Source organism: Delphinus delphis, chromosome 7 (genome assembly GCF_949987515.2).
Source record: "Delphinus delphis chromosome 7, mDelDel1.2, whole genome shotgun sequence".
Lineage (NCBI taxonomy): Eukaryota > Metazoa > Chordata > Mammalia > Artiodactyla > Delphinidae > Delphinus > Delphinus delphis.
The window spans coordinates 88654337-88677555 of NC_082689.1; the positions used below are offsets into that span (position 1 = coordinate 88654337).

General features: G+C 33.9%; 1 protein-coding gene across 1 annotated transcript in view; it reads left to right on the forward strand.

Annotated features, from left to right (window-relative positions):
* LRP1B (LDL receptor related protein 1B) overlaps window positions 1–23219 on the forward strand; it is a 1457034-nt gene that overhangs the window by 827698 nt on the left and 606117 nt on the right. The window contains exons 24-27 of the mRNA XM_069540814.1: window positions 4416–4613; window positions 6144–6348; window positions 15171–15335; window positions 15626–15870. Of these exons, the coding sequence (XP_069396915.1) occupies window positions 4416–4613; window positions 6144–6348; window positions 15171–15335; window positions 15626–15870 (813 nt within the window). The remainder of the gene's footprint in view (window positions 1–4415; window positions 4614–6143; window positions 6349–15170; window positions 15336–15625; window positions 15871–23219) is intronic.

Below are 23219 nucleotides of genomic sequence, written 5' to 3' on the forward strand. Positions count from 1 at the left end.
TTATCTGTCAAACTGTTCATATTATCATATAATAGTGAGCCTTTTTATTTCTATGAAAGCTGTTTGCTTTGAAGTTTCTTTTGGCTAATATTAATGTTAATTTATTAATAAGGCAATTAATATTTTATGACTATTCACAAATAAAATTTTAGAACAAACACATCACCAAAATTATTTATTTAAAAAATCAAGACAGCTAGACCTATGCAGTTTTCGTGATGGCCTTTTATTGTTAGCAGAGGCAAGAGTAGAATCCAGCTCTTCTATTACAAAATTTCTTTCTACTCAGTTGTAACAGAGAAGGCAATAATTTTTGATTCAAGAGAATATACTTTCTCAAATAGAGCATGAAAGTAAGAGCAATGAACGATCTCTTAAATATGAATTCTCCTGAAGGGAAAGCATGTTTTACAGCATTTGTTATGCTGAATTACCATGCTCAGCATATATGTCATGCCCAAACAATTCTTGTTTTATTTATGAGTATTTCTTAGAAGGTGATATGAAATTTCTTCTATTACTAGTTTAAAATTTCATTCAGAAAACTAATTAATTTATATAGGAAATATATGCAAATGCTAAAAAAAAAATGAACCTATGCAGAATAAAGTAAAACTTAGTTTTCTACCCACTCCTGAACTCATCACCAGTTCCCATGGCAGAAGTAACAGCATTCCTTCATTAATCTTTTAAGATGTATTCTGTGATTTACCATCACATAGGTCTAGAAAAATCTTTTATTTTTTAACTTAAATGGTAGCATATCATGCACACGGTTCACATCTTGCTGTTTTCAACTTACAAAATATTGGAAGTTATTCCACATCAGCACATGCATATTAATCACATTTATGTGGCCTTATAGTATTACACTCTGTGACTATCACACATTATTTATGCAGCCATCTATTGAGGAATATTAATGTTGCTTAATCTTTTGCTACGAGAAATGATATTGCAAAGGATTTCCATCTTCATCTGCAAATTATCATATGTACAACTCTACCTTTACAAATGGACTTACTTGATCAAATAGTGTAATATATATATAAACTTTTGATGGAATATTGCACAGTGACGCTACTTAGGGGTTATACTTTTGTTATCACTATACCAGAGTGCCTTTTGTCTACATTTTAATCAAAACAGTGTCTTATCAAATATTTTCATAGTTTTAAAATCCATTTATCATTTTATGACAGAAATTGAATACTTTTTAAAATTTCAAAGTTGTTTATATTGTCCTTTCTTTGAATTTTCTTTTTAATACCCTTTGCCCCGTTATTCATGTATTTTTTCTTGTCAATTTGTAGGAGCTCATATGTATCAAATAATTTAATCCTTTATTATATTGCAGATATTTTACCCAGTTTTCCTTTTGTCTTTTGACATTTTTTTACATTGTTTTCTCTCTTTACAATTTCTTCAGTAACAATAAAATTCATTCTTTTCTTTAGGTCTTCTATGATTTGTATCAAACTCAGAAAGGCTTTCCTCATTCTAGCATACTAAAAATAAAATAACACATTTATGTATGTAAGAAAAGTAGATACTTTTGAAGAAGCAGTCATTTTGTGATTAAAAAACTGTGCTCTTTAACATTATTCAATATAAGCTTCTCTAGCAAGTAGCTGCTGCACCTATAATTTACTACTTAACTAAGGGCAAACAAACTATGAGCCAAAGGAAGGGAAGGCTCTTCAGAGCTGTAATGTCCCTAGTTTCAGCATATGTTAAGAAATAGCTGACTATTTTTGGTGTGTCATCATCCAACCTTTTCTCTTACCCAGTATCTCTTTTGCTTATTCCTTTGAGCGATTTCTGGAACTTAATAGTCATAATAATTATTAAATATTTATTAAGATATTATTAAGTATTCACACTTTTAACTGTCAATTATCCTGATAACTTAGTATGTTATACACTTTATAAATTAAAATATTGAGGATCAGAGTGTCTGAGTAAATTTTTCAAATTTATACAGCTAGTTGATAGCAGAGCTCTGTCTTAACCCACAGTTTCTGACTCCAAGTCTGTTACTTGCTGACTACATCACAGTTACTGCTACATTTGTGTTTACTGTGATGATTTTCAGCTTATAAAACAAATTTGCAGATGTCATCTAATTGGATTCTGATAGCAAGAGTTTAAGTTAGATTGAAAGGTGGTTATTGTTAACCTCATTTTACAGGTAAGGACATTTAATTCCTGAAAAGATAAAGAATGTTTCTAAGCTAATAGTTGTTTCACAGCCAAAGCAGGTAATCAAATAAGGATTGCTGATCCAAAATTAGTTATTATTTCTTTTAAACAACTGTGCATCTAACACAACCTTTTTTTTTTTTTTTACTTTAAAAATGCTAAATTTTGGATTTTAAATTTTATGAGTATTTGTTCTATTGGGAGCTTTCTGGAACTGGTTATTTTGTACATGTTTGGTATCTTGTATCAGTTAGCTATTATCACAGTAATGTTGTGCAATAAACACCATAATACTATGCAATAAATATCCATAATACCTAAATGATATTAGGTATTATATCAACAATATACATAATGTTTGCTCACAAATTCTCAGGATTTCTGGACAGTTCTTATGGTCATGGCCAGGCTTGCTTATACTATGTGATCAGCTGAAGGGCAAGTAAATGACTCTGCTGATTGTGGCAGCATCTCTCCCATGCTAGCTGTCAGATAGTCTCTTAGGATGGATTCAACTCTTCTCCACATTTAATCACTCAAAACACATTTATTTAATGTGCTGGGCAGAGCTCCCTAAAGTAGATTCACCTCCAGTGAAAAAAAAAATGGCAGGTGACTTCCCTCCACCAAGGCAGCCAGCACCTTCTAATCTAAGACCTGGTATGTACTATGTATTCCCTGGTGCTAGGTGTTAGGGACAGTATAATGAGCAAGACAGATGAGATCCCTGTTTAAGAGAGTTTATAATCCAGTGAGGAAGATCAATGGCAAACACAGAAATATTGATTTTAAAGTATATCTCAAAAAAAAAATAGGGTATGATGGTATAGAATAATGGAGGTGTGCTTTTATTAGATAACTGATCAGGAAAGACCTCTCTGAGGAAATAAGATTAATAAGAACAGTAAACCTGGTTGCAATTGACAAAATCCCAGTTCAAATGAAGTTGAATAGAGTTAAGTGCATTGGCTCATATACTGAAAGTATGAGAAGTGTATAGGGTATTTGAAGGAAGGAGCTAGTCTTAGGGGTAATTGGAACTACAGATTTGAATGTCCTTAGGACATCATGGTCTCTCCCCTGGTCATCACTGCTTCTGTTTCTGAGGCTTTTTTTTCTCTTCTCCTACAATACCACGAGTAGACTTACCCAAACTACAAGGACATGAACTGACAACACTAAGCTGAGAAATCTGTGACCATAGAAGAAAAGAGACTCTTTCCCCTCAGCTTGAAAACTTCTCTGGAATTTTACAAACCCGTCTTCCTGACTTAGATCTCACATCCACCTCTTGAGTCAACCGCTTTGGCCTGGGATAATTATAACAGCTCACATTCACAGACATGTATAGACTTGGGATAGGAAAATCAATTTCCCTAAAGAAAAGCACAAAAGGGTGGCAGTAACATGGAAACAGGAGAAATCTTTGTGAACCTGGATCCCTCCCTCAAAATGTATATTCATCAAGTGAATTCATGTCTAACCCATATTAGTATGTCCAATGGTAATTGGTATAGGACTTAATACATTTCAAAATGATAACATAATTTTTTTTAACTTTGGGGTATTAAAAATTCTTTCTTTTAGGTACAAAAATATAAAACTTTAATCTCATATTTGTTTTCAAAGCTTTTTCTGTTTCTCCCTACTCAGGCCTGGTCCAGGATTAAAAACTAGTGGGGGAAGAGTTGTAGACATGATCTTCTTGGGTTGTAGAGAGAGCCACCATCTTCCCTCATGGAGAGTATTCACTAATTATCAGCCCAATAATTGTTTTTTGTTGAATCTCTCTCCTTTATGGATCTAGAGTCATGTGATGGGCTAAGAGTGGCAGCGTTAGTTTTATTCACCTCTTAGCAATTCCTATGGTGATGTTTCTGAAGTTTAGATTGTCAGCTGAAACTACTTTAAAACAGAAAGTCTTACATTTTGTCTTGGAATTGCAACAATTCTTGTATTTTAAAATCAGAATCAGGTGTATAAAAGTTCAAAGAATAAAGACACATTTATATGTTATTTTAATAAATACAAATAAACCTAAGTTTTTCAAGTTTCTTTTACATTTTGGATTAAAAGAAAGTGTTCCTTTAGTGAGAGAAAATTACATAATAAATTATACTTTTAAATAAATGGATTTTGACCTCAAGCACTTTATTCCACTTACTAAGCCTATAAATATTTTCATAAGCCTATTAAAATAAATTTATTTTCAGATCCTTTTGAAGCATTCATCATCTTTTCAATTCGCCATGAGATCAGAAGGATTGATCTTCATAAAAGAGACTATAGTTTACTTGTTCCTGGATTGAGAAACACAATAGCACTTGATTTTCACTTCAATCAAAGTTTACTTTATTGGACAGATGTTGTAGAAGACAGAATATACCGGGGCAAGCTTTCTGAAAGTGGAGGTACATCTATTACAATGTTGACTTAACGTTCAGATTGATTTCTAGCTGAAAATTCCAGAAAAGTATGCTGTAATCAGAAGGAATTTTGATTAATCTTTGGCCTTTGGTTCTTCATCTTCTCCCTCATGTGTGTAAAACCAGGGATGTGAAGTGTGTGTGTGAAGATAGGGGAGGGAAGTGGTGAAGGCCTGTACCGTTCACACCATTTTCAAGTTGTGAACTTTTTCATGCATATTCGGTGAAGAAATTTATTTACAAGAAAAAAAAAAGCACTGTCTCCTACATACTAGTAGTGATATTTTTGTCAGTTAACATAGCTTGTGTTTTATTTGGTTTTCACCTTTCAGCATAATTCAAAGTAATAATGAATTATTACAAAGATTACAAATATGAGCTGAATATTTTTTTCCCATGATTTGACATCTCTTTTCTCCAGTCTAGGCCGTTCTTTAGCAGCAAGGCCTTGAGATAAATATACGTAATAATTCTCTTGAAAATTTTAGATCTGTGTAGCATTCCAAAGGCCAGGTATTCCTATCACCATCAAATTCCTCCTTAAATCACCTATACAATTTTGGAAAAATATAGTATTTGAACACACTATATAATTATGATCTGTGATATTGCAAGGTACTGTGTCATATTGCAAGGTACTGACTTCAAATGATGGATTTAGATCCATGACTTTAGATGGTTAACTGTTCAAAAAACCACACTATTAAAAAGTCTAACAAAAGCACTGGCAATGTCATAAATTACAAAGAGCTATCCTATTAGAAAAAGGATTGTTTTTTAAATATATATATATATATATATATATATATTTAATTCCAAAATAAATTAAGGAATGGATAAATAAGAATAGTGCTGGGTATTACCAAATTGCTTATTTTTATTTAGACCACACTACTGCCTTCTTCTCTCATTTGCAAACATGTTATATCCTGCAAGTCTTATGGCTTGCAGGATATAACATGCAAGCCATAAAACTTGGCTTATGGTGTGGAGGTGGGTGATTTGGGGCTTTTGTTAAGGTTAAATGCAGCAAGAGTGATCTTATCAGGCATGCTTCAAAAAAAGAGTGGGTGCTGACTAGCTATGGTGCATGTTACCCCAGGTGGACTTTTTCTTTTTATTCTACCCCTGAAGATCAACATTTGAATTAAATTGCACCAATTTTAACCAGCACATCATTATTATTTCCAAAATCCCTTGTTCTGACTAAAAAGTCAGAAGCACGAAATAACTTTTTTGCAACCTGAACATTGTTATTAGCCTCAGAGTTGTTTTAAAATTCTGTTATACTGTCACTGAAAGGATTTAAGAGATTAAAAATCTCTGCTGGGAAAGATCAGTGATTCTAAATTTGGGGCCTTCTTAGTTTCCTCTGTGCCAGGTAACACTTTTGCACTGTATCTCTCAAGGTTAATATAATGTTAAGTACTTCATATTGCTAATAAGTAGGCCTTTTCCTTTGTGCTTAACATGTTCCTTGAATGGGTGCAAGTGTTGGCTTCTCTTTTTTTGTAGGTGTCAGTGCCATTGAAGTGGTTGTGGAGCATGGCCTGGCTACCCCAGAAGGACTAACAGTTGACTGGATAGCAGGCAACATATACTGGATAGACAGCAATCTGGACCAAATCGAAGTGGCCAAACTAGATGGTTCCTTAAGAACTACACTCATAGCAGGAGCTATGGAACACCCCAGGGCCATCGCTTTGGACCCAAGATATGGGTAAAGAAGTTTGCCTTTCACAGATTCACTTTGGCATAAAAAATAATCTTTCAAAATTAATACTGAATTCTATTATCTCATAAATTATGAGTCATAGTGCTTATTTTGTGCATGTAAATATGTGTGTATATATACTTGTGCATAGTTGTCTATACATGTGTGTGTTTATATGTACATATACAATTATATACATAATTGTGTGTGTGTGTACATATATCTATAGCTATAAATATAGATATATCTCAACCAGTTTTAGTTTGTTACCATGAATTTTGTTATAGGCTTGCTTATATAGGTACTTTTAGAGGATAGAACTTTTTTTTCTAAATGTGGGCATTCGGCCCTTTTGGAAGCTGTTGTAACTCTATTTTAAGCAGTAATTTAATGAATTTCTTTTTGACCTGACAAAGAGTTGCTGTAATTGTTTCTAAGGGTTGCAAACCACAGTGTTTGGTCTGAACAGTCACTGATGTTAACCACCTCACCCTATATCTGTATTGATATTTGTATATACTTGGAGTTAGTTTGAAAGAATATTAGAATAAGCTTGAAAGAGTCCAGTATTGAGATGCTGACTACTGGGATATTTGAAGGACAAGACACATAATTCTGGAAAACAAGGTCAAATGTATAATTCAGGTTATTGCCCCCACTGTTTCCCTGTGTTCCTTTGTGAAAGAGCAGAAGAGAGACAGTGGATTTGGAGCTAGAAAACAAGGGTTCCAGCACTGCTCAGTCATTTATCCTCTGGGAAATCTACTCAAGTGTATTGTCTTCCCTTAGATTTCAGTTTTCTCTTTTGTAAATCAGGGATAATAATTTCTTTATAATTAGGTTGTTTTGAGGAGCTGGGAAAATGTGGAAGATAATATATAACTCATCTACATGGGAATGCTTTGCTCTTGCTGTTAATTTTTTATTTCTCTGGTAATTATTTCATTAATCCAAAATCACTGTCAAGTCTAAAGGATGGTAGAAAGGAAATTGTTTTTTGGCTTCTGTACCTTTAAGTAATACAAAGTCTAGGGAGGACCACGGCGAGGGGGGAGTCAGCCAGGAGGGACTTTAATGAGATGAAGAAGAGTGAAAAGGGAGCCTTGTGTTTAAGTCAGCTTCCTGGCCCACACTGTCTGCTTTGTGCCCTGGTTTATGCCCAAGACCCAGAAATCAATAGATTGGGAAGTCTGTTTGTTTTCCTTTTCCTCAATTCAGATACAGAAATTAAAGGGACAAGGCAGCTTGTCTAGACCAAGGCTCCAAACTGGCAACTCTCATTGCTGTGTTTGTTTTACCTTCCACAGAGTTTGACATTTATTTGAATTAGTTGCCAAGAGTTAAAATATTGAAAGATTTTGTATACAACTCTGGATTTCTGGCTTCTTTCAAAAAAGTAGGGAGATCTGGCCACAATCAACAGAGCAGCAATTGTATCTTTTTTTTTTTAACATCTTTATTGGAGTATAATTGCTTTACAATGGTGTGTTAGTTTCTGCTTTACAACAAAGTGAATCAGCTATACATATACATACATACCCATATCCCCACCCTCTTGCATCTCCCTCCCACCCTCCCTATCCCACCCCTCTAGGTGGTCACAAAGCACCGAGCTGATCTCCCTGTGCTATGTGGCTGCTTCCCACTAGCTATCTATTTTACATTTGGTAGTGTATATAAGTCCATGCCACTATGGAGAACAGTATGGAGGTTCCTTAAAAAACTAAAAATAGAATTACCATATGACCCAGCAATCCCACTACTGGGCATATACCCTGAGAAAACCATAATTCAAAAGACACATGCACCCCAATGTTCATAGCAGCACTATTTACAATAGCCAGAACATGGAAGCAACCTAAGTGTCCATCGACAGATGAATGGAAAAGGAGATGTGGCACATATATACAATAGGATGTTACTCAGCCATAAAAAGAAATGAAATTGAGTTATTTGTAGTGAGGTGGATGGACCTAGAGACTGTCATACAGAGTGAAGTAAGGCAGTTGTATCTTCTAGCCTGGAGGTATGTCCTCCAGTTTACATGGTTTACGCTTTGCCCATTTCACTCATTACCTCCTGTAATAACAGTTTACTAGGAAGAGGTCATCCTCGTCTAATGAAAAATTCCCTTTTTCAAACAGACTCTCCCTGAGGTTACGAGTAGATTGCCAATCTTGACCCTTTACTTCCCACAGAGGTCCATCATCAACGGAGGTTTTTACCCTCAGTGTAACAGCTACTGTTGTGAACTTTTCACCTATTAGACCTATCTACGTTGTACCAGCACCGTATCTGCATGAGAAACTTTCTGTATAAGGGAAAGTGGTATTTTGGAGAAAGTTGTAATTTTAGCAAGTATACCAACATGGTAGGAGAACTGCTTCCCAAAATAACAAATGGCACACAGAGAGAAAAAAACAAATAAATAAAACAGGTGTATAAAAATCTTGAAAATAGTCTGATCAAGCAAAGCAGTAGATCTGGGAATTGAAGCTTCTTTTCCTATAGCTTGGAACTGATAATGCTTAGAATAAACTTATTTATCTCAGCTAGTTTGGGGAATAGCCAACCTGAGAAGAGAAAAAGAAAACAGAAATGCAAAAGATACACAACCCACAAATGCTATTTAAATGAAAATATCAGGCACTATTTCAGTGGTATAAGGGGATTTCCAGAAGTAAAATATTCTCTAAGAGTTGAAAGTTAGTATAGAAAGCTAGCCTCTGAGGAAGGAAAACTTGATAATGCTTCTGAGAAAGTTGATGTCCTCCATTGCTACTACGAAATTGTGAGGCTAATTAAGATAATTACAGTGGTAATAATTTTATTTAATGGGTGAAGAAATAGCACTTGTAAAATTATTTCTGGTGTAAATGACCAAAGTTCAAATGGCAGTACCAATTCACTAACTCTAGGAATAAATTAAAAGTTTGACAGGTTTGGGTATCATATGATATGATAGAATTTTTATTATTAAAAATTATTTTATAAAGGATTGATATGGTTAAATATGAGGTTCATGTAAATACCTTTAGAGCCCAGTTGTAAATTTAAAATGTAGCAATTAAATTTTTAAAATGTAGTGCAAATATTAAAATTTATTTTCAGGTTTATTGGATATTTTGGTGAAAAGTTCATAGACATTTTTAAACATTGGACCTTTCATAAAGTAGGCTGAGAGACTAGTAAAAATAAGTATTCCCCTATTTCTCACATTATTGATGAAATAGGTAAGACATTTAAACTCCAAAGACATTTAAACTTTTTTTGAAAATTTTTATTTTAGGATAAACCCACTGGATAATTTTTCGAGAAATGTAGTTTGTGTAAATGCTATTACCTTTCCTACTAGAACATAAGCTTTCTGATGGCAGAGTTGCTTCCATGTCTATGAAATCCTTCACTGCCCTTGATATATATAATTGTGCTCAGTAAGTGCTTGTTCAGTAAATTAATGCATATGAATAGACCTTTATTTTACATGAAACTTACCGGAACTCAAGGATATAACTTAAAGAGTGAAGTATACAGTAAAGTACGCTAATGGGTAATACTATCATCTTCTTTGACAATAAAGAATGAAAGAAAAAGTTTGCAACCAGCCACTTTGTTCCCTCAGCACAGCTGAGAAAAAAAAGCAGGCTATAACATTAAACCGATAAAACACGTTTACATCACATGATCTTCTGAAGCAGTCAAGGCCTTTGTGACCTTTTTTAACAAATCTCAAAAAAGAAATGTTTTAATCAATACTTTGCTTCCTCAACATAGAATCCACAGACCTTCATTTTACATTATAAGACATGTTTGCTATCATGTCACATTCCTACAGTATTCTGGGTTTTGACCCAGTGTCCCAAGTGACAAGTTATTCCAAGATGCTAAATTGGGAATCTTAGGGAGGAGCTATTTTTCTTTCATTCCATTTTAAAGGAATACACTTATTGCTGAAGTGACCTGAAATAGTACTTGAATCTCCTCTAAACATCAAGCTTATTATTAGGGAATAACAAGCACCAGGGAGTTCAGAATCTACAGGGTACTCACTTCAGTTCTTGAACTTTCATTGCCTTTATGCTCCTGTAACTGCATGGTGTCTTCTTGCTTCTTTGCTGGTATTTAGTTTTCATTTGTCATAATAAATGGACTCTGCTGTAACCATTGCAGCTGGTGAAAGCAGATATAGTAATTGTGAAGATTAGTGAGACATCTAAATAAAATTTTAATTTTATCTGGGAGCATTTCTAAATGAAACTAATAACATTGTTGGTTTCAGAAGGCCTAAAGATTATAGATAACCTCTTTTTTTTGCCAAGATCCTTTATTTTCACCTTCTGCACCTTGACCTGATAGATTATAATAGCTCTTTCACGCCCATAATGGTACAAGTTGTTCATGGTCCGTTTACCCAATTTAATCCTGATACAGACTAATCTGTGAATGCAGGAACTATAGAATCAGTAGACTGTAGTCTCTTTTTTAAAAGCAATCATGGTTGAACATTTCCATACGTCCTGTAAGAAGGGATATTCACTCTTTGTATACTTGAAGAAATAATGCAGTCATTGAAATGCTAATACATTTTAACCATAAAAAGAAAGTAATAAGGGAAAAATGATTCTTTTAAAAGACCACATTGTAAAGTGTACAAAAGAGTGCTTAGAATTTTATGAAACAATGATCCTTGAAATTAACTTTTAAAATTGATTGTTAACTGACTATTGTCAAGGTTAAGAATCTTTTTAAGGAAACTAATTCTAGAACATGTATTTTATAAAAAGTGTTGGAAATTTCCCACCTAAATTAACAAAAGATAGGACTCTAGTGACCACTGCAGAAGAAACAGCTTAATACTGCTATGTTTAGTGAAGAAATGAAGGAACCACTTATTTTATAATTCCTCAGAGTGTCCCAAGCCATACATTTTTGTCCACTAGAAACATGCATTTGAAAGTCTACAGTGTCTATTTCTGGTAAACCTACATATAGAGAATGCAGAATTGCAGGGTTACTTATATGCATGTTGGGAATTGCTGCAACCACATAAGGCGGAAGAAGGTAGAAAGTTAAAAGAGAGACACCAATTCTCTATTTGTATACAGGCAAAAGACAGTGTTTCAGAAGTCTTTGGGTCATCAATCCAGAGTGTGGAGTACAGTGTTCTCTAGATCTAGTGGGATCTTATCTACAGATACTCAGACTACCTATGACTCTCAAATTCAGGGATTTTGTTTTCAGGGATTATTTTTCCTAATCTTTTTCAAACTTGCAAATCTCTCTACTTTACCTTGTTTGTCAAGATATCATCATAAATTTAATCGATGCTAGGTTGGTCTTGTTTCTTCAAATAATCTTGATTTTTTAATGTTACGTTTAAAGGGAAGCTGATAAGTAACAACCTGGTGTCAGTGAAAAGTTGTGTGCATCCAAAATTAAATTTGAAGTGAGACACATAATTCATTTCATATTCATCGTTTTCAAGAAAGGCATTCAACTACTTAACCAAATAGCCTACCAGCTTTATATTAATTAACCTTTGTTTTATTTAATTAGCAACAGATTACATATGATAACTTATAAGCAATATATAGTACTGATATTTCCAGATAATTAACACTTTCTCATACAAAACAATCCTATTCTTAAACTTTAGTCTTTTCAGAAAAAGATTCCCAACAATAAGATTTTATAAATGTTCTCTGGTACATTTTAAAAAATTATCTATTTACTTAATTTTGGGTTAGTTACACTTTTAAACTTTTATTTTAGAAAATTTTAAATACACAAAAGGAGTTGTAAAATAAATTCCCTCGTATCTATCACCCAGTTTCAACAATTATCAATACATTGTCCTCTGATATATTAATGTTCATCTTTATTCTTCTCCAATAGTTTGTGTAACTTATTCAAATATTTGGTGGTTAAACAATGAATGATTTAGATATTGTTTTTGTGGATATACTCCCACCACCAGAGCTATGGAAACTCCTAAAGATGCTAATGAAACAAAAACTTTTTTTTAATATAAACTCATTTTTTAAGAGATATTCTGTGAGATAAACCTATTCTATGACCTACTCCTCTGAATTTTTTTCTCATGGCTTTGACTCATGCTTACTTTGTAAAACTAATCTACCTTCACATACATGCTGTTGTAACATTTAAACATTGACATTAGTATTAATTCTCATTCTTTCTCTCCCTCTGTGTGTGTGTGTGTCTGTCTCTCTCTCCATTTCTTTAATAGTTTGGAATGACTTTGAATTTTGCCTTTAAAAGAATATTCTCTCTGAATATGTGTGTGGTTGCTTGTGTAAACACCAATGTTTCTATGTGCTAGCCATTCTGTGTGCTAAATTGTTTACATCCATTACCTCATCAAATACTCCGATCAGTGGTACTGTTAGAGTTTTTATTTACAGATGAGCAAACGGAGGCTGAGATTAAGTACGCTGGAATCAGTGACAGATCGAAAATTTGATTGCAAGCTTGTCTGATGCAAAAACATACGCATTGCCACCATTCAACGCTGACACAATTATTTAATGACATTTTTTGAAGGTCTAGTACTTAAGTTGTATGGGAACCTACTCATCAAGAAGGTCAATATCTTCTTGACCACACATGCCTTTAGCACACATACTTACTAAATTCTATAATGTTTGGTATTGTCTTCCAGTCATTTCAAATTTGTAATTCCCATATCCTATAAGAGATTATATACCTCTCAAAAATTGAGGTCATAATGAACACTTAGTTTACATCACTCCACATTTCCTTAAATGGATATAATAAATTTTTTAAAAGAGAAGAAAGTTTGAATTGCATTTTGAATTTTGTTCCAGAGGATTGTTTCATTTTTCCAAGATAGCCACCAAATTCATATACCTAAGGATCATTCATAGTAATGGAAGAATTGCAAAATAGCAAGGCTATATACAATTATAATGAAAACAAATTTATGTTTACCAGTAACTTTACCACTTCTGACCAAAATGTTGTCAGAACTGATAATAGGAAAATTTGTTGGACTGTCACTGTCTCTCCAGTTCTTTGCATTTTCCCTCCCCAAATCTCCATGCTGTCCATTGGGTTGGTTCTACTACCAAGGTAGAGAAGGCAACTACCGTTTATTGATTACCAACCATGTTCCTACTCCAGTACCAGATGCTTTCCCTTTGTTATTTTATTTAGTGACATGATATTAAAGAGTTAGATGTTAAAAGCATGAGAACAGAAGTTAAGCTATCCAGTTTCCCAATTCCATCTGCCACTTGCTGGCCATATAACCTGGTCAAGTAATATAACTTCTCTAAGCTTGTTTTCTCATCTGTAAAACATGGATAACTTTAGCCATGGCCTCATGGTGGATTAAATGAGATAATCTATATAAAGCTCTGAAAATAGTATTTAACGTATAGTAAGCACTCAAACATTAGCTAGTTGTAATAATTGTGGAATTGTTGTGTAACTATATTATAATACTATAGAAACATGCATCAGCAGTTTAGGCCACAGTCAATGAAACATAAACTATCTATTACCTAATAGCCTTAGAAATCAAATGCACAACATGAAACATTTGATGCCTGTCGTGTGGAACTGTTTATACACCATGAATTTGTAGAGTTACAAGTAGTATTTAGGAAAAAAATAAATTGTATTATAACACTTGCATGTTTGTATAAATCAAAATATATGATATCCTTCTGTTTCTCCTCTGTACCCTCTGTCATATGATCTGTTCCATTCATGTGAATCTAAATATCATCTCCATGCAGAATACTTTCAAATTCATGTCTCCAACTCTGCCACCTTCACTGAACTTCACCTTGGTGTACCACCCAGTTTCCTGGAAACCTCCTTTTTTATGTCTTAACATCTCAAGATCCAAAAATTCAAAGCTAAACTTTCAGTTGCTATCCACACCCATGCACACTCAATTCCCAGCTCTTAAAATCTGTTTCTCTTCCATTTTTCCCATTTCACCTAATGGATTCCCTGCACACCCTCTGTCTGTCCTTACTCTGAGTATGCCAAAACAAGAAACTGACAGTCATCCATGATTCTGTTCTCTACTTCATTCCCTACATCCAATTATCATTTAGTCCTGGCATTTAGTTCTACCTCCAAAATATTCCTGGAATCCATTCACTTCACTGCTATCACCATATCCCAAACCACTGCCATCTTTGCCTGGTCCTTTAAAATAGCCACCTGGTGTACCCATTCTCCTGCTTCTCTATAATCCACTTGTATATGATATCATGTTTCTCCCCTGCTTAAATGTACTTCTATTCCCTTGGAATAAAATCCCAAATAATTAACTTACCCTGCAAGATCACCTGCAAGATCACCCTCTTCAACTTCACCTTCTTCCCCTTTTCTCCTCACTGCCCCGTTTCTGATACATTGGCCTTATTTCTGTTCCTCAGTCACCCACTTTTTTCCCCCATTAGGGCTTCTGTATCTGCTGTTTATTTTTCATGTCCTGCCCTTTATACTGCTCTCCTCATCTCTCAGATTCAGTGTAAATATTACCTCCTCAAAGTGCTTTCTTTTCCTGATTACCTTCTCTAAGTAGATCACACACCTGCTATTCTCTCTCATAACAAAATTATTCCTGAACATATTTCAGTTGCTGTAATTTTATATTCATGTGTTTATTTAGTCTGTCTCCCCCACTGGACTATAAGCCCTGTGAGGGTAGATAATGCATCTGTTTCTCTTGTGACTGTTTACCTACAGTGCCTAGCATGTCATAGGCACTCAATAAATATTTGTGAATTGAATGACTGAAACGAGTGTTCTTTCCTTTTCTTCAGAATTCTTTTCTGGACAGATTGGGATGCCAACTTTCCTCGCATTGAATCTGCCTCTATGAGTGGTGCTGGGAGAAAAACCATCTACAAAGACATGAAAACAGGGGCTTGGCCTAATGGACTCACTGTGGACCACTTTGAAAAAAGGATAGTTTGGACAGATGCCAGGTTTAGAAAATGATTTTTTTCTTTATTTTCTGTTACCTTCCTCGGATAATATTTACAAAATAAAAATTGTTCTCATGTGCACGTATCATGTATACACACATTGACATCAGTGGTGATTTTTGTTTGTTTTCATTAGGATGGCTTTTTTTTTAATGTTTCTACAAATCAGATACAGGCCCATAAAATATTTTTTATACAAATTTTTTGTCATTTATCTAAATAGTATAAGCACATCACTGGACTATCTGAATGAGTTTTGATATACTACTGATGCATTTCCTTTTCTGTAGGTCAGATGCCATTTATTCAGCCCTCTATGATGGAACAGGCATGATAGAAATCATCCGAGGTCATGAATACCTTTCTCATCCCTTCGCCGTGTCTCTATATGGGAGTGATGTCTATTGGACGGACTGGAGGACCAACACGTTGTCAAAAGCCAATAAGTGGACAGGGCAGAATGTCAGTGTGATTCAGAAAACTAGTGCACAGCCATTTGACCTTCAGATATACCATCCCAGTCGTCAGCCACAGGGTAAGTGCTTGTTATGAATTAACCACCAGAAATATTTTTACCTTAATCATATAATATTCAAACTGTAAAATAACTTTTGTAAGTTAAGTTGTTAATATTTTATGTATTGTATGATGGAGGTGGTACCAGCCTTTATTTTAATTAGCTCAGGTTTTTTTTCTTTGCCTTTTATTTAGTTTACACACAAATAGAGAAATCTTAGAAATTAAGTGTTTTAACCCAAGTCCCCCAATTTTTAGTCACTGCTATTGCGTCAGTAAAAGATACTATGGGAAGCTGTGGAATGTCTTCAGATTTGGAGTCTATTACCTAAATATGATCAGTAAATTAAAGGAAGACACCAAGGACACATTTATGTTGGCCCGCAAATGGTCACTGTGCAGTATATTGGGAAGAGAGGGAATAGTGTATAATAAAGGATAAACCATCTGCTTTGAGCTTTTCTATTTTAAGAGAATTCAGTTCACATGGACATGTGTGTTACCTATCCCCATGTATTCCACATTTTGGTCAGTAGTAATCTCTACCTTGGTTTTGTGATTTCATTTCCTCCACTCAATCCTTGTCAGAGTTAATTCTAAGCCTCACATTTCTTTTTCTTTCTCTTTTGTTTCTTTTCCCCAGGGTACCATGGCCATTCTGTGTAACATCAGCTCATTCTTTTATACCTCTTACCTGACTTTTCCCCATCATGATATATGTCATAACATATGGAAATCTCATTCCAATGCAAATAATGTTCCCATTATCATTAGCATATTTTTGTTGGAGACTTACGATACTCAAATGACAAGCTCTTTCTCAAAGAGGATACATTTTCTCCTTTTCTCTCTCTTTCAGTGTAAGCAGATCTTACACTTCCTTGGCATTTCTGGTCTTAGGGACTACACTTCAAGACTTATTTTAAATTCATGTGGTATTGTCTTATTTTAGACTTGATTAAAAATACTCACCTCTGTGGTTGAAAAATTCTGTCTGTCCTGTGTCTTTCTTCAATATTTGGCCTTAATTCTCCCTTGAAACTATTTCTCCTACCAAAATGTCCTCATTGGTAAAATTTTCTGTGCTCTCTCTCTGACTTACTCTGATTAAATCTAGTAACCTTTCCAGAAACTAGAAATTTCTCACTTTTAATTTTCTTATATAATTGATCCTTCTTTGTTACATGGGATTTTCTACATGCCCTAAATTATGTGAGCAGTCACCTTAATCCTTTCCTATTACCCTTAGCTCCTCTACTCCTTTCATCCTACAGATGTGCAAAGCATGAGAACATTAAAGGGAGAAAACAGCTTAATCATTTTTGTGCCTAATAGGCATTCAATAAATATACTGGATTTAACTAAATTGAAATAAGGCAAGAAATCATGATTCTGACCAGAATATGGCACAATAAAAAGATACAATAAAAAGATACTCTTCTCTAAGACAGAGATTGCCAATAAACACATGAAAGGATGGGCAACATCACTAATCTTTAGAAAAATTCAAATCAAAACCACAATGAGGTATCACCTCACACCAGTCAGAATGGCCATGATGAAAAAATCTACAAACAATAAGTGCTAGAGAGGGTGTGGAGAAAAGGGAACCCCCTTGCACTGTTGGTGGGAATGTAAACTGATACAGCCACCATGGAGAACAGTATGGAGGTTCCTTAAAAAAACTAAAAATAGAGCTGCCATATGACCCAGCAAGCCCACTACTGGGCATATACCCTGAAAAAACCATAATTCAAAAAGACAAATGCACCCCAATGTTCATTGCAGCACTATTTACAATAGCCAGGACATGGAAGCAACCTAAGTGTCCATTGACAGATGAATGGATAAAGAAGATGTGGCACATATATACAATGGAATATTACTCGGCCATAAAAAGAAATGAAATTGAGTTATTTGTAGTGAGGTGGATGGACCTAGAGTCTCTCATACAGAGTGAAGTAAGTCAGAAAGAGAAAAACAAATACGGTATGCTAACATATATATGGAATAAAAAAAAAAAAGGTTCTAATGAACCTAGGGACAGGACAAGAGTAAAGATGCAGAGGTAGAGAATGGACTTGAGGACACAGGGAGGGGGAAGTGTAAGCTGGGACAAAGTGAAAGAATAGCACTGACATATATACACTACCAAATGTAAAATAGATAGCTAATGGGAAGCAGCCGTATAGCACAGGGAGATCAGCTTGGTGCTTTGTGACCACCTAGAGGGGTGGGATAGGGAGGGTGGGAGGGAGACACAAGAGGGAGGGGATATGGGGATATACGTATGCATATAGCTGATTCACTTTGTTATACAGCAGAAACTAACACAACATTGTAAAGCAATTATACTCCAATAAAGATGTTAAAAAAGAAAAGCAAAAAAAAAAAAAAGGAAAATGAAAGAAATATAACCAAAGTAATAAAAGTAAAAGAGGAGTTCTTCACGGAAAAAAAAAAAAAGATATTCTTCTCTAAAACCTTCCAACAGTATGGAGGAGTATCTAGTCATAAACACTTATGGGATTAGTTTTAATTGCTATAATTGCAAAAATGTGTACTTATATGGTTTTGTACCCACATTTTTTGGTCTTTTGCAGGAACTTTAATTTTTGTGTTTGGAAAAATTTAAATGAATTGGACCATGAAAAATGGCCTGGGTCTATGTATTATATTGTTCCCTCCCTCAAAATGGAATCATTGTATTTCATTTAATAACTGCCTGATTTACACACGTTGTCATGATCCCTAGCAAATTCATAGAAAGGGAAGAAACATGATACTTCCAAGCTTTCCTGACAATTTCATATATATAGAAAGGAAGTGAGACATTCAGTGTAACTCATTTGGTTGAGGGGAGATTTTCTTGACATCTTTACTTTAAAGATGATTTATATGTGTCTTCTCCACTTTGCATAAAATAAGGAAGTTTTTACTATATGGATCTAATATAACATATTTTCCCAGAATTCAGGGCAGATATTCTAGTTTCTAGTCTACTAGAGAGAATGTCACCTATGATGAGAACTTGCTATTTCCTAAAGGAAATTCAGTCAGTTTCCAAATTTGAGAATGATCAGAGAACATTCTACTTTTCCCCATTGTAAGGATCACTGAGCATATAACAATCATTATCCATCTTGTTTATCTGCTTCAGTGAATTAATGCTTTCACTGCTGGGGGGTGGAGATGGGAAGATGCAGAAATCTACTGACTGTTTTATTCCCAACGGTAGAATTACAATGAAAATGGTGACAAAGTTTCAGCTTTAACACAAGTACAATAATAACCCCCTATTTTCTGGTGAAAAGTAATGTGAGGTTCACGAAAACTAATACATTTTAAAAATACATGACATTCGGTTTTATAAAATTGAAATGTATATCTCACAAATTAAAGAAATAAAGGTTAGAAATATTCTTTGAAGTTATCTAATCCCCCAAGTAGGAAATTAATTAAAGTTTTAACACCAGTTTTCTTACAAGTAAGTGTTCATTATACGCTTAAGTTTCCAGTTTGGTTATTGGACACTTAGAATTTTTAAAAAAGAAAATCTAGTTTAGAATTTTTTTTGGTGTCTAATGTTGTTATTATGTGGGATTAAGAAGAAACAAATCAAAGAGTAAACATATGAAAAAGGGAGCACTAGTGGGTATTTTAAATCTAATTTTTTTTATGTATAAGAACTTAGAGTTAATGGTATGGCCTTGAGAGTCCAACTGCCTGGGTTCAAATCCTATCCCTATGATTTATTAATTGTATGATGTTGGGCAGTTTACTTAACCGCTCTGTGCCTCAGTTTCCTCATCTTGAGATAATAGTATTTACATCATAACATCTAGTAAACATGAGTTAATCATCATTTAATATAAGCATATCAAACATGAGTTATTATGTGAAAAGATCTTAGAATGGTGTCTCATACATAATCAGTGCTTTGTGTTTATATATATATAAGTTAACTGTTAAAAAGTAACAGTTGTTGCGATCATATCATTTTCCTAGCCTCCTTTTGTTGAAATTTAGGTTACATTACTGTTTTAAGACAGTTTTGAACACATTTTCTCATATGTAAATAATTCATAATGGCCTTAATATCATACTTTTATAATCATATCCATTTTTAAATGAAAAATGCCAATAAAAATGTGAAACACAATCTGAAGGAGAGCAATATGATTGATTTATCAAGAGAATCCAGGTGCAGTCGAATGAGTAGATTATCAAATCTCTTTTCTCTACATTCAGGTTACCATCTATCACCACTCCTCATACACTAGTGCATGACATAAAAATTATGGTTATGTTAGTAAAAGGGATGTTTAAAAGTTTATTTAACATTGTAAAATAATATTTGCTCATTACCAGTAAGTTATAGAATGTAGAAAAACAGGGAACAGAAAAAATGTAAACCTACTTTTCCAGCTCCCAGAGCAACAAACATTTCCATGTTGTTTCTTCTGGTTATTTCAACAGAGGTATTGAATAACACAGTAATAAACAAAAGTTTCACTATCTGTTGATGAACTACTACGTGCCATTTAGGTTTTACTTTTTTTTCCTAATCATCAGAGCTATCAAACAAGGTAGTTAGTCCCACTTTCTATGAGGAAGCTGCAGCTCAGGGAAGTAAAGTAACCTGACTCAGGGTAATAAATCTCATTGAAAGGCAGGCGGTACCAGGGTTTCAATGAGCATGCCCAACTTCATAGTCCATGATTCATTCTTTGCTAAATTAAGAAAGCCTTTGTATCTCTTCATATTTAATATCATGCTTTATTTTTAATTTTGTGTCTTCCTTTTTACACTTAGCATTAGCAACTCTCTTGGTATCATTGATACCTTATCTCGTTTTTAATAACTGCATATTTTCACATCACATGTGACTATCAAAATTGTTCCCAATTATTTGTCTATTTTTGGACACTTAGTTTGATTTTAGTTCATTTCTATTCTGTCACTAATAATTTTAAGGCATGTATCTATCCATAAATGTCATTTTCCATATTTTATAGTCTTGGGTTTTATTGTTACTGTTAGCAAGTTATATAATCTTTTGTAGTTGCCAGAAATAAATACATGAACATAAGCCCTTCCAAGAAGCAATAGCATCACTGAACCCCAATGAAAATTAGATCATTCTCTTTCTTATATTATTTCTATATTTATTTTTTAATCTATTTTCTTTGCAACTTGCAAATATACAGTACGGTACTATTAACTATAATCATCATGCTGTATATTACATCTCCATGACTTATTTACTTTATAACTGGAGGTTAGTACGTTTTGACCTTCTTCATCTATTTCAGTGGGCAAACCTCGCCTCCCCCCTGCCTCTCACACCCATCTCCAGCAACAACCAGTCTGTTAGTCTGTTCTGTTCTCTATATCTATGAGCTTGGTGTTTTTGTTTTTGTTTTTTAAATTCCACATATAAGTGATATCATACAGTATTTGCCTTTCTCCATCTGACTTATATCACTTAGCATAATGCCCTCAAGGTTCATCCATGTTGCCAAAAATGGCAGGATTTCTGTCGTTTTTATGAATAATAAACATTATACACACACACACACACACACACGCACATCCCACATCTTCTGTATCCATTTCTCCATCGATGGACCCTTAGGTTTTTTTCCATCTCTTGGCTATTGTTAATAATGTTGTAATGAACATAGGGGTGTGTATATCTTTTCAAGTTGGTCTTTTCATTTTCTTTAGGTAAATATCCAGAAGTAGAATTGCTAGATCATATGGTAGTTCTATTTTTAATTTTTTGAGGAACTTCCATGCTATTTTCCATAGTGATTGCACCAGTTAACATGCCCACCAACAGTGCACAAGGTTTCCTTTTGTCCACCTCCTCACCAACACTTGTTATTTCTTGTCTTTTTTATAATAGCTATTCTGACGGGTGTGAGGTAATATTTCATTGTGGCTTTGATTTTGCATTTCCCCGATGATTAGTGATGATGAGCACCTTTTCATATGCCTGTTGGCCATCTGTATGTCTTTCTTAGAAAAATGGCTATTCAGAGCCTCTGCCCAATTTTTAATCAGATTTTTGTCTGTTTGATATTGAGTTCTTTATATATTTTGGATATTAACCCCTTATCAGATATATGATTTGCAAATATTTTCTCCCCTTCAGTAGGCTGCTCTTTTGTTTTGTTGATGATTTCCTTTGCTGTGCAGAAGCTTTTTAGTTGGGTGTAGTCCCATTTGTTTATTTTTATTTTTCTTGCCTTTGATTTTGGTGCCAAATCCAAATATTTCTAGTCATAGAAATGACACTTAGGATTTATGTATTAGCCATGAAGTTATGATATTAAAGTGAAGATGATATTAAAGAGAGGGAAATTGGAAGTAAGGCAGGTGGTTTGGATATATAGTATCTCCTGTGCCAAAAAAGTAAAGCAAGAAAGTCTAGAGTAAAGTAGGAAGGACACAAAGTAATAGTTTTATTGTGACAGCAACCGTAGGGACCGAGGACAAAAATTTTAATGTGAAATACTAGGAAATTCAGAACTAGAATTTTATATACATTGTATTATAATTTAGTATAATCACATTGTATCTCCATATGCCTTGGAAGATATATATTCACTCTATTCCACTAATTGGACTGATAACTAGACACTCTAACCTAAATTTTTTATTTTCTGTGTCTGGTATATATTGGGAATTTACAGCATGTAGTTGATACTTATGGGCATTTACTGAATAACTACATGGGAAGAAAGTTGTTTCCTTAGCACAGAGGGAAGTTCCATAAATAAACATATTTGTTACTTTTTTAATGAGCAGGAACATCAAAATTGTAGGTTTCCCTTTAAGGTAAAAACGAATAATTTACATTTATGAAGCCATCTATTCTAAATATATTTGTATCAGAAAAACACAGTTATTAATTGAATAAATTTTGAGTATATTAAAAAACAACACAAAAACATCATAAAGGTTTTATGATTAAACCCTTCTTGAGCCATATGTTAGTTTCTGTTTGGATAATGAGATCTGGTCTTGCGTGATTATGCACTAGTAAAAATGGTTTCATCATCATGACTGTAAAAATAAGAAAGGTACACACTTATATCATGTTTTATTTAGTGCTTTACAGATATTACTCTCAATCTGCACAAAGATTTTCAGGAAAAATCTTTTTCTGAGAGGCTTTCTCACTTCAAAACCACATACCAACTATAAATCTTTGTATAATTCAGATTTTATCTGCTTCACATTCATGGTTAACACCATAAGAACTATCTCAGTACTTAGAACATGTATGGTTAATATTTTCCTAAGTCTGTTTTAGTTACCCACGGAGATAATAAAATATTTGAGTAAAGGAGTATCATT